The sequence below is a fragment of the Microcaecilia unicolor genome, chromosome 3 (genome assembly GCF_901765095.1).
Source record: "Microcaecilia unicolor chromosome 3, aMicUni1.1, whole genome shotgun sequence".
Taxonomy (NCBI): Eukaryota; Metazoa; Chordata; class Amphibia; order Gymnophiona; family Siphonopidae; genus Microcaecilia; species Microcaecilia unicolor.
The window spans coordinates 182,005,691-182,018,668 of NC_044033.1; the positions used below are offsets into that span (position 1 = coordinate 182,005,691).

A 12,978-nucleotide genomic window follows, 5' to 3' on the forward strand; every position below is an offset into this window, starting at 1 on the left:
CCTTCTGCACTTGTCTGAGTCTGGTCTCAAGACCAACTCTGTAAGGGTTCACCTTAGCGCAATCAGTGCATACCATTACCATGTGGAAGGTAAGCCGATCTCAGGACAGCCTTTAGTTGTTCGCTTCATGAGAGGTTTGCTTTTGTCAAAGCCCCCTGTCAAGCCTCCTACAGTGTCATGGGATCTCAATGTCGTTCTCACCCAGCTGATGAAATCTCCTTTTGAGCCACTGAATTCCTGCCATCTGAAGTACTTGACCTGGAAGGTCATTTTCTTGGTGGCAGTTACTTCAGCTCGTAGGGTCAGTGAGCTTCAGGCCCTGGTAGCCCAGGCCCCTTACACCAAATTTCATCATAACAGAGTAGTCCTCCGCACTCACCCTAAGTTCTTGCCAAAGGTCGTGTCGGAGTTCCATCTGAACCAGTCAATTGTCTTGCCAACATTCTTTCCCCGTCCTCATTCCTGCCCTGCTGAACGTCAGCTGCACACATTGGACTGCAAGAGAGCATTGGCCTTCTACCTGGAGCGGACACAGCCCCACAGACAGTCCGCCCAATTGTTTGTTTCTTTTGATCCCAATAGGAGGGGAGTGGCTGTAGGGAAACGCACCATATCCAATTGGCTAGCAGATTGCATTTCCTTCACTTACGCCCAGGCGGGGCTGGCTCTTGAGGGTCATGTCACGGCTCATAATGTTAGAGCCATGGCTGCGTCGGTAGCCCACTTGAAGTCAGCCTCCATTGAAGAAATTTGCAAAGCTGCGACGTGGTCATCTGTCCACACATTCACATCGCATTACTGCCTGCAGCAGGATACCCGACGCGACAGTCGGTTCGGGCAGTCAGTTCTTCAGAACCTGTTTGGGCTTTAGGATCCAACTCCACCCCCCGAGGGCCCTGTTTGTTCTGTTCCAGGCTGCACTCTCAGTTAGTTGGTAAATTTTTTAGGTCAATCTCAGTTATGTCCTCGCCGTTGCGAGGCCCAATTGACCTTGGTTGTTGTTTTGAGTGAGCCTGGGGGCTAGGGATACCCCATCAGTGAGAACAAGCAGCCTGCTTGTCCTCGGAGAAAGCGAATGCTACATACCTGTAGAAGGTATTCTCCGAGGACAGCAGGCTGATTGTTCTCACAAACCCGCCCGCCTCCCCTTTTGGAGTTGTGTCTTCCCTTGAAGTGTATTGTCTTGCTACATACTGGACTGGCCGGCTCGAGCCGGTTTCGGGCGGGAAGACGGCCGCGCATGCGCGGTGCGCGCGGGCGCGCGAGAGCTAGCAAAGGACTTTGCTAGGAAGATTCCGATTGGAGGGGCTGCCGAGGACGTCACCCATCAGTGAGAACAATCAGCCTGCTGTCCTCGGAGAATACCTTCTACAGGTATGTAGCATTCGCTATATATAATCTGGCTTGGATTCTATTTGGGTGATTTTAAAGAATTTCCAGGCTGTGTTGGGTATGATTAAGATGCAGAAATTTGAGCAAACTTGTGAGGTGCAGAAGCTGGATTCTATGAAAAAGGAACTTGCAGTGATTGTTTGCAAGCACAATAATTGGTCAGCTTATAGTAGGGAAATGATATTACAACAAAATTAAGTTTATATATTGGAAAATAATTTGAGAAATGTATTGCTCTTCATTGTAATTTTTCAGAGCATATAGTCCTCACATTCAGTAACATGAATGGGCTTTTTTTTATTCTGAATTGTGCATCAGGCTGGTGTAAGAACTCCTTTACCCTGTTTTAGTAAGAATCTATGTCAAGCTTGTCCTTTAACTAAATACAAAACGGGAAACATCTCAGTGCTACTTTCTATTGTTACTTGTGCACAGTTTGGGTAAACATAAAAAGCTGGTAATTATGATTTTTTTTTTTTACATGCTCTCACAAAGTTCCTATCTCGGAGAATATTAAACTACAGCTGCATTGACTTGGGGAACCTAAACATACCAGACTTATTTATTTGTAGCATTTGTATCCCACATTTTCCCACCAATTTGCAGGCTCAATGTGGCTTACATTTGCCGTAGTGGCGGTTGCCATTTCCAGTTAACAGAATTACAAATGGTATTGCATTAAGGTGCGTACATGCATGGTAAAGAATAATACATTATGGTATTGCATATAGGTTTCTGAGTGATAGATTAGATTGTAACATCTGTTAGGTCATCAATTATAGAGAGATCGTTTTCGACATAAGGATTAAAGTGGTATTGCATTAAGGTGCGTACATACATAGTAAAGAAGAAAACGTTATGGTATTGTTGAGAAGCCTTGTTAAAATGGCTCTTCCAGTTGTCAGCCTGTGTTTGCAGTTCCTGGGACTGGAGGGTATTAATCTCTTGTGGGTTTAGCAGAGGGCTGCCGACTGCAAGTTCTGACAATCCCCAGTGGGTCTTGTTGGTTCACATTTATACAGTAAGCTTTAGGTTTTGGTTTCGGCTTTGGCTGAACAGTAGACATTTCAGCTGCAGTTTCGGTTTCGGCCGAAACTGAAAAAAGCAGTTTTGATCAGCCTCTAGTGGTGATATGGATTGGCCACTGTTAGAAGTAGGATGCTGAGCTAGATGGGCCATTGGTCTGATTCAGAACGGTGATGCTTATGTTCTTATGTATCTGTTGGGGATGGATTAGTTACAGCAGGTATATGAGAACAAAATGGAAAATTACTTCCTTCAAGGGGAGGGGAATAAAAAGGATTGTAGTATGATGTGACCACTCTTCCTGAAACATCTTATTGGAGTACTTTCTAAGATAATATCCAGTTTTACACTATTTTATTTCTTAAATTCACATGATCCAAGACATTGGTCTAACAAAATAACAAGCTTCCACTGTCCCTCATCTTGCCCTCCATTTCCCCCATTCATTCAGAGCAGGGAAACAGCACTAGTCAGTGTGCAGTCATGGGCCCCAGCCTCCTACATAGGTTTCTGGCCTACTGGTAATCAATAGAAATAAAATAAAACAGAGAAAATAAAATAAGATGATACCTTTTTTATTGGACTAACTTTTGATTAGCTTTTGAAGGTAACCCTTCTTCAGATCAGAGATAAGCAAATGTTGATAAATTACAATATATATAAGTGAAACATCAAAGCATTTCAACAACAGTCTCATAGGAAGAGGGTGGGGTAGGTAAGTTGAGAAACATGGGAGCTGGGTGGCTGAGAGACAGGGAAAGATGCATGGTGATAACAGGTTGACAAAGCAGTAGAATTTTATGGTTTATAATGGGCTAGAAAACCCAGATCTTTAAGTCCTGTCTAGTGGGTGTCAAAATATTTAATCATTCTGACTTCAAAGGTCTTACGTTCCTGGATTGTCTTAAAGTTTCCTTTTAGTATTCTCACCATAAAATCATTGATACAGTGTTCTGGTTTTGTAAAGTACTGCCTCATAGAGGTGACATCCTGGTTGGCACTGGCATTTTTCATATGATGTCTGTGTAAATGAAATATCCTCTTTAGCATCTGACTTGTTTCTCCAATATAGCACCCTTTGTCACACTTTTTACATTGAATGATATATACCATATTGGAAGATGCGCATGTGAAGGATTCCTTTCTGTTGAATATTTTTCCTTTGTGAATGACTGTGAGATCCTTTGAAATGTTTTGGGATAGTTTGCAGCTGGATATATTGCAAGGATGTGTACCACTCTCGTCTTTTTGAGTTTTTATCGGGAGCTTGCGTCCATTAGTTTGTGTTTTAAGTCGGGTGGCTGTCGGAAGGCCAGCACTAGTGGGGATGGGAATCTCTCTTTCAGTAGTCCATCCTCTTGGAGTAGTGGCTGTAGATCTTTTATGATTTTTCTTAATTTTTCTAGCTCTGGGTTGTATGTCACTACAAGGTGGATTCTGTCTGTGGCTTTCTTTTTCTTGTATTGTAATAATTTTTCCCTGGGTGTTTTAAGGGAGGACGCAACATTCTTGGAGATTATTGTGGGGTTGTAGCCTTTTTGTTTGAAGGATTCAGTCAGGATTTTGAGGTGTTTATCTCTGTCCCCTGGGTCAGAGCAGATACGGTGGTATCTTGTGATTTGGCTGTGTATAATGGATTAATTTGTGTATGTGAATGGTGGTAACTGCATTTGTGTGTAGGTTTCCTGTATATAGATGTTTGTGTATAGCCATTTCTGATTGAAACTGTGGTGTCCAAAAAATTGACTTTTTCTGGGAAGTAGTCACTTTTGAATTTGATTGTAGGATGGTATGTATTGAAAGAACGGGCCTAATGGGAAACCTGTGCAGGAGGAGGAGGCAGGGCCTATGACTGTATTCTGCAGTGTTCTTCAGTGCAAGGCCTGAGGGCCAGTAGTGGCCCCCAAAGACATAAAAACATAAGAATAGCCATACTGGGTCAGACCAATGGTCTTTCTAGCCCAGTATCCTGTTTCCTACAGTTGCCAATCCAGGTCACAAGTACCTGACAGAAACTCAAATAATAGCAACATTCTATGCTACCAATCCCAGGGCAAGCAGTGGCTTCCTCATGTCTTTCTCAGTAGCAGACTATGGACTTTTCCTCCAGGAACTTGTCCAAACCATTTTTTAAACATAGATACACTCACTGCTGTTATCATGCCATCTGGCAATGAGTTCTATAGCTTAACTTTTTTGTTGAGTGAAAAAATATTTTCTCCTATTTTAAAAGCATTTCCATGCAACTTTCATTGAGTGTCCTCTAGTCTTTGCACTTTCTGAAAGAGTAAGAAATTGATTCACTTCTACTCATTCTACACCACTCAGAATTTTGTAATCCTCAAAAATATCTTCCCTCAGCCACCATCTCTTTTCCAAGCTGCAGAGCCCTAACCTCTTTAGCTTTTCCTCATATGGGAGGAGTTCCATCCCCTTTATCATTTTGGTTGCTTTCCTTTTCTAATTCCACTATATGTTTTTTGAGATATGGTGACCAGAATTGAATGCAATGGAGCGATACAGAGGCATTACAGTATTCAGGGTCTTATTTACCATCCCTTTCCTAATATTTCCTAGCATCCTATTTACATTTTTGGCCGCTGCCGCACACTGGGCAGAAGATTTCAGCGTATTGTCTACAGTGACACCTAGATGTTTTTCTTGGGTGCTGACTCCTAAGGTGGACTCTAGCATCAGATAACTATAATTCAGATTATTCTTCCCAATGTGCATCACTTTGCATTTGTCCACATTAAATTTCATCTGCCAGAGGTAGGGAAGTTATTGTATTAAATCTACTGCTGTATGTTGTGGTATGTTGAAAGGTTATAACAAGGGGAGGGAAGGAGGGACGGGGGGAAAACATATAACTGTTTGAAGAGTGTGGATATAGATGTTTCGCTTTATGTATTTAGTTGCGTTCTATGCGTATCCTATAGATTGTAGTGGTTTTTCAATTAATAAAACAGATTTAAACATAAATTTCATCTGCCATTTGGATGTCCAGTCTTCCAATTTCCTAAGGTTTTCCTGCAATTTTTCATAGTCTGCATGTTTTAACAACTTTGAATATTTTTGTGTCATCTGCAAATTTAATCACCTCACTTGTTCCGATTTCCAGAAAATGTATAACTATGTTAAATAGCACTGGTCTCAATACATATCCCTGTGGCACTCCACTATTCACCCTCCTCCATTGAGAAAAATGGCCATTTAACCCTACCTTCTGTTTTCTGTCAATAACCAATTCCTAATCCACAACAGAACATTGCTCCTATCCCATGACTCTTTCATTTTCTCAGGAGTGTCTCAAGATCTTTGTCAAAAGGTTTCTGAAAATTTTGATATACTACATGAACCAGCTCACCCTTATCCACATGTTTATTCACACCTTCAAAGGAATGAAGCAAATTGGTGAGACAAGACTTCCCTTGGTGAACCCATGCTGACTCTGTCCCATTAAACCATGTTTATCTATGTGTTTTATTCTTTATAATAGTTTCCACTATTTTGCCCGGCACTGATATCAGGCTTACCAGTCTGTAATTGGTCGGATCACCCCTGGAACCTTTCTTAAAAATCACTGTTAACATTGGCCACCCTCCAATTTTCAGGTTCTATGGATTCTATTTATTTATTTATTTCTGCATTTGTACCCCACATTTTCCAAACTTGTGGTAAGTTCAGTGTGACTTGCAGTTAACTTAGGTTGACAAGTTACAAATTGAGAGGGTCATTGCGAGCCTGGTTCCAATTATGTCTGTGATTGTGTGACGCAGGGGCATAGCCAGACAACAAATCTTGGGTGGGCCTAGGCAAGAAGTGGGTGGGAACCAAGTGTTCTCCCCCCTTCCAACCACCACCAAAAAAAATATTTCAGCTGGCGGGAAAATGCTTCCTTCCACCTTGGCAGTATGCAGCAGGCATGCGCTGAAAACTGAGTGTGTGCAGTATCGTGGAGAGTAGCGTTTTTGTTACCATCAGGGGGCAAGTCTTCAGCTGGCCGAGCTTGAGATCCCCATCAGCTACCGCTAAATGTGTGCTACTGTTGGGTGGGCCTGATCCCACCCAGGCCCACCTGTGGCTACGCCACTGGTGTGACGTGGTGTGGTGTGGTGTGGTGGCTGGGATCTCCTTAGCTATGTGATTTTGCCAGAAAGAAATTTCCTGAAGAGATGAGCTTTCAGTTGTTTTCGCAATGTTAGGTAGTTGTTCATTCCTTTTAAGTCTTTCGGTAGAGAGTTCTAGGTTTTGGTGCACACGTATGTGAAAGTGGTTGCGAGTGTAGGCCTTGGGGAGACAGGCCAGATGCTAAAGATGAGAATCAACTTACACAGACACTTTGCAAGACCAGAGCACTGCATCAAAGACTTTATGGTCAATACTAAAAGACATTTTTAAAAGAATCCAGGGATGAAAGAACTTTAAAGTTAAAATGGTAAATAATTTGAAACTCACCAGACAGGATTAAGAAAGATCTGGGTTTCCTATCACATTACAAAGCATAAAATTATGCTGCTTTGTCATCCTTTGAATACCCATCCATCTCTCTCTGTTTTTCACCTACCCCCACCCCTACCTTTCCTCCTGAGACTGGCATTGGAATGCTTTTATGTTTCACTTATATAGTCTGATATTTGTCATCTTTTGCTCATTTCTGACCAAAAAAAGAAGGTGTTGCCTTCAAAAGCTAGTCAAAAAATGTATTGTTAGTCCAATAAAAATGTATCCTTTTATCTTCTTTTTTGTTTTATTTCAACTTATTACCTTCCATAGACACAGAGTGGTAAAAAGTCTTAATAAAGTGGGCCCTGAGTGATTAATTTGCATTTCAAAAGAATATTTATTTTACTTATCACTCTGCTAAAAAGCAGCCTGCTTGTTAGGGTAATTGCAGTCCTGGCATCTCTGTTTTTGGTGGTTTGCATTGAAAGTTTTAGAATGAAATGTGAGTTCTGGGGAGGTGTACCTATTACCTACCCTATAATCAGAGGACTCATGTTTTGCTTTGTATATTTCTTCTCACAGAAATGGAAGCCAATAATCATTTTAGCTGTACTGGCCTTTCCTCAGTGTCAGCTGCTTCAGGACTCAAGCCTTCCCCTTCTTCTATGGAGAATCTGTACACAAATGGGAGTTCTATAAACTTCACTTCTCAAGGAAAAGGTGAGTGTTGCAGTGGAGAAGGTATATGCAGTTACAGTCCTGACAACATTGCAGTCTGTAATTCCTCTACTAGCACTATAAGGGAAGCGCAATGTTTAATTGGATGCCAAGTGAACTAGCAATCTGATGTATAGAGTGTTGGATTTCCTTAGAGATTTCCTAACATGTCATGTCAAAGCAGCACACTGCCTCCAGTGCTGTGGGCGTTGAGTCTGCACCAGTTTAGAGGAAGGGCACAGTGGTTCTCAACCCAGTCCTTGGCACACACCTAGCCAGTCAGATTTTCAGGATGTCCCCACTGAATATTCATGAGATAGACTTGCATATAATGAAGACTATGTATGCGAATTGCATGCATACTATTGGGGACAAACCAAACTGGCTAGGTGTGTCTACTACTACTACTTATCATTTCTGTAGCGCTACAAGGCATACGCAGCGCTGTACACCATACACAAAAAGACAGTCCCTGCTCAAAGAGCTTACAATCTAGATAAGACAGGTAAACAGACAGATCAATAAGGGTAAGGGAATAAAGAGGTGAGGATAAAAGGACAGGGCAAGTGAGTAGTGGTTAGGAGTCAAAAACAGTGGTAAAGAGGTGGGCTTGAAGTTTGGACTTGAAAACGGCCAAAGGCAGGGGTAGACGTACAGGCTCGGGTAGTCTATTCCAGGTGAGAGGTACAGCAAGATAAAAGGGACAGAGTCTGGAATTAGCAGTAGAGGAGAAGGGGACAGATAAGAGAGATTTATCTACAGAACGGAGTACCCAAGAGGGGGCGTAGGGAGGGACAAGAGTGGAGAGGTACTGGGGAGCGGCAGAGTGAATGCACTTATAGGTCAACAAGAGAAGCTTGAATTGAATGCGGAAACGGATAGGGAGCCAGTGAAGTGATTTAAGGAGAGAGCTAATGTGAGCATAGCGACTTTGGCGGAAAATGAGTTGCGCAGCAGAGTTTTGGACTGATTGAAGAGGAGAGAGATGGCTAAGAGGGAGGCCGGCGAGAAGCAGGTTACAATAATCAAGACGAGAGGTGATAAGAGTGTGGATAAGGGTTCTGGTAGGTGTGTCCTGAGGATTAGATTGAGAACCCCTTCGCTAGCACCATTCTGAGGTAGTGTGTTAGCTGTTTATGGTATTGAGCTACCAACCTTCCTCCATGTTTTATCGATTTATCATCCAAATGCTGGTCAGCCCCAATCCCACTTTGCTCCTAAAACTGCACAGTGTCCGAGTCTTAGGTGTTATGGTTGTCAGCTGGAAAGATGCCTGACCTTATCTCTCCAAGTCATCATAGCACTGTGCACATGTATTAATGCAACAGAAAAGGGCTTCAGATTGTGGTGATCCAGTTTTCACTATCAGCTACTTGTCTCAGGCCAAACAAGTTTCTAATACAACCTAGTGAGGCTCAAACTGATATGTAATGGGAGGCTCCATTTCCAACCTCGGTGCTAATTCTTTTACTAAGGATTCTCTGAATAAGTGTTGCCACCATTTTCTGTTTTCTCTCTTTCATTATAGTTTTTGTTTGGTTTCTTTTTTCAGGCTTCAATGGGGACATAAATATTAATGGTGTTTCCACAGTATCGCATACGACCACATCGGCTACGCATTCCTCCGACTCATCACTCCTCAGCCATCCTGTGGGCTATGAATATCTCTGGAACTATAAACAGTATCATCCCACTGCGGCTGGGAGCCTGAAGGACAGTTCACACACATCCCAATTCCCTGGGCTTAGACAATACACACTGAACGGCCTAATTGGTGCAAGCCGACAAGCAGGTGCTGGGGGGCACCATGCCATCCAAAAGGGAGGCCAAGAGTTCTGGGGGAATAGCAGCCAGAGCTCCATCGGGCTCAGTTTCAACTCCCAGGAGCTGTACAATTCTTTCCATGAAGAAGGTTTAGCAGTGATTCCAAATGAGCCCCCTACATTCTGTGTGGCACCCCAGCTGGCTTCCAGTGCTCAGAATGTCTCACCTTCCAACTGTGTGCAGGAGGAGGACAGCGAACAGCCAGCCGAGGTGGCAGCCAGGGAGGAGATGCCCTCTGTTGTCCCAGAGAGTGGCACAGCTCTGGTGGAAAGCTTGGATTTAGAAGCAACACAGCCAGGTACAGTGTCTCAGCAGTCCAACTTGCTTATGGCTTTTGGGATCCATTTGAGGAGTCTGGGGTACGAGGATTTCTGACCAAAAGTGTGAAATAATGTGTGTCCCAACATATACAGGAGGCAGAGACTTGACAGTGCAAACAGCCTTCCACTGACCACATACAGGAACTAGCAGGAAGTAGGAAGAAATATATACAAAACTTATTTAAAACATCCATACAGATTGTCCTCAACAAGGGAAGAAAAAGATATACAAAGTTGTGATTTTGAATTACAACTTTGTGTATGTATTCAATTTTCCATTAGAAATGAAAGGGCAGAGGAACCTGGGTTCGATTCCTGGCTCTGGTCTTCTGCTTCAGGGATTGATTGGGGCTGGGGGTCTAGCAGATGCAGCATTTACAGCTTCTGGAGAGAGGAGGCCCCACAGCACTCAATGGTGATACCTGGTGGCTGGATTTAGAGCTCATTGTTGGCTGGTTCTTGAAGGAGCCCTGGTGCCTGGCCCCTAGCTAAGGACTGTTGCTGCAATGACAGTACTGCAGCCAGTTTAGGGAAGGGAGGAGATATAAAATAGTGAAAAATCCCTGGAGAGGTGCAAATGAAGACTCATGGTACTGCATTCCAGCCCTGGAAATATAAAGGATAAAAAAGGAAAGTGAGATGAAAATGCCTGTGACTTCCTCTGGGTTGCCTGAGGAAATGAATGGCCTCTTTATGTAAAGCTATCTTAGCATGATGTTTTCAATACACAGTAAACTCCTTGAAGAAGTGGGAAATTCACGGTCTGGTATAACTGCTCTGCTCAGTATTGGGCAGTTTACTTCTGGTTATGGGGTGTCAGAAGGGTGGTAGGGAAGGGAATGGGACAGAAACTCTGCAGTTCAGTCTTCACTGCTTCAGAGAGCCTTTTGAACTCATCAAGCAGTGTTTTTCTGAAATTGGACCATGTAGTTCCTTCCAGTTCTCTGACTGCCATGGCCCTTTGAATGGTGAAAGCTATTAGCTGATAAGGGACGCCTTGTGGTGTAAAGATCAGGAAGTCAGTAGGATTTGAAGTGTATAACCTATAACCTAGGTGTTCTCAAATCATACCTATGTACAGTGATACTGTCTATGTGGCACTGCTGAATGTACTCCTGTAACTTGAGCCATCTAAGCTAGACAATTCAAGTAATACCTGCTATTTGTGTGGCCCGCTTGGCCATCTAACTGATGTTTAGCAGCTGAATATTGCCACTTATATGTGTAAGTTAGAAGTCTAAGTGCCTGGGAATGCCACATATCCTGCCCCCTTTTCAGATGGATAGTTTTGGCTGCTGAATGATTTATACAGCCATAATTATCTGTTAAGGCAGCTCGGATTAAGTGGTGTCCAACTGCATAAGTTCTTTTGATTAGTGATCCACATCAAACTTATAAATTGCGAGTGACCGTACTCACCCACAAATGCGCAGTAGAGACTTCCCTCTCTGTCCTGCCCCCGCGTCAATACATGATGTCGGGGGCGGGACAGAGAGGGAAACTGCGCGAAGGGGAGGGAGGGAACCGCCGAGGTCGCTACCACTCCCCCCCCCCCCCCCCGAGGTCGCTGCCACCGCTCCCACCACCCGGAGTCGCCGCCGCCCCCCTCCACCTGGCCCGGGCCCTCTCTTCGCTATTGAACTTACAGCACCGAAACCGCAGCAGGCAGATCAGCTGAGCTCCCGTTGGCCTTCCTTCCCTGCCTGTGTCCCGCCCTCGCCGACGTTACGTCACACGAGGGCGGGACACAGGCAGAGAAGGAAGGCCGATGGGAGCTCAGCTGATCTGCCTGCTGCGGTTTCGGCGCTGTAAGTTCACTAGCGAACAGAAGGCCTGGCCTGGGTGGAGGGGTGGCGGCAGCGACGACGACTCCGGGGGGGGGGGGGGGGACCGGTAGCGGCGACCTTGGGGGGGGGGGGAGGGAGGGCAGGAGAAATGCTGGACATGGAGGGACAGAGGGAGCTGGGAGGGAGGGACAGAGGGCCTTGCAGCTGGCAGGGAAGGAGGGAGGATGCTGGACATGGGAGATCAGAAGCAGGGGGGCCTTGGAGCTGGGAGGGAGGGACAGAAGGGGGCCTTGGAGCTGGCTGGGAGGGAGGGACGGAGGGGGGCCCTTGGAGCTGGGAGGGAATGGGGCCTTCCTTAGCGTCCCTCCGGACCGGACCAGGATTGTGGACTGATGGGTTGTGCTCGCCTACCAGCAGGTGGAGACTGAGAAAAACTCTGACTCTAGAGAACCAATAGGAGCCCTGGCCATGTGACCTTAGCCTCAGTATTTTCTCAGTCTCCCAGCAGGTAGGAAGCGAGCCCATTAGTCTCTCTCTTTCTCTTTTAGAGGTTTACAATAAGAACAACATTGCTACCTCTTCTTCTGTGCCTAGGAATTCTCTGTTAGACGCTGGTCAGGTAGGGACTTCTTTTCCTTTCTTTTACAGCCTCTGGGGGTGTCAAACTCGGATGTCTCCGGGTCCCTCCCCCCTTCCTCCCCATCTCCCATACATAGCTGGGAAGGACTACCCTTTGTTTAGAAAGGTGTATGTCTTTGGGAGAGGCAGCCACTATAGAAAGTTAAATCTTATAAGCATTTTAAGGAGCAAGCTACATCCCCCGGCTTCTAACGAGCAGACAGCTATGTGTTGTTCTATTACTCTTCAGCGGAGTTTTCCCCATTACTTTAACGAGCAGGCAGCTCTGGTTGCTGTTTTAGGTGTCTATTTTATCTAGCTGGTTAAAAAAAAAAAAAAAAGAGGCAGCAGTAATTTGGAGGAGTTTAGGTGTAAAAAAAAAAAAAATTAAAGACAACTTGTCCCCACTGACTGAATGAGCAGACAGCTCCGTTTGATTGCATGGGAATGCTGTGAGTCAGCTGTGTAAAAAAAAAAAAAATAAAAAGAGTAAGCGGCAGCATTTTGTTTTCAGCCCTCTTTGAGTTGAGCTGTATTTTATTTAGCACTGCCGTTTGTGTTCTTCCCTAAGCGGTTTGTTCGGCGGAGCAGGGCTTAAAAAAAAAAAGAAAAAAAAAAAAGAGATTTTGGCGCGAATCGGGTACGCGCGTGCACGTGCGTTACCGTCATGTCCGAGAAGCTGAGACGCGCTGTATGCCAGCGTCGGGGATCTCCTCTTCCGGCTCCTGTAAATATTGTGCGCCGCTGGGGGGTGCGTCGGGACTTTCTTTTTCGCCGTCTTCGGGCCGTTTGGGGCTGATCTTTCTCAGGAGTCGCCTATGTTCTTTAGGGGGGTCATTTCTTTGCTT

The 12,978-nt window shown here is 44.7% G+C and overlaps 1 protein-coding gene across 1 annotated transcript in view; it reads left to right on the forward strand.

The window, feature by feature from the left end:
- Positions 1-12,978, forward strand: part of BAZ2A (bromodomain adjacent to zinc finger domain 2A) — a 205,016-nt gene that overhangs the window by 47,755 nt on the left and 144,283 nt on the right. The window contains exons 3-4 of the mRNA XM_030196700.1: positions 7,447-7,584; positions 9,134-9,703. Of these exons, the coding sequence (XP_030052560.1) occupies positions 7,449-7,584; positions 9,134-9,703 (706 nt within the window). The 5' untranslated portion in view covers positions 7,447-7,448. The remainder of the gene's footprint in view (positions 1-7,446; positions 7,585-9,133; positions 9,704-12,978) is intronic.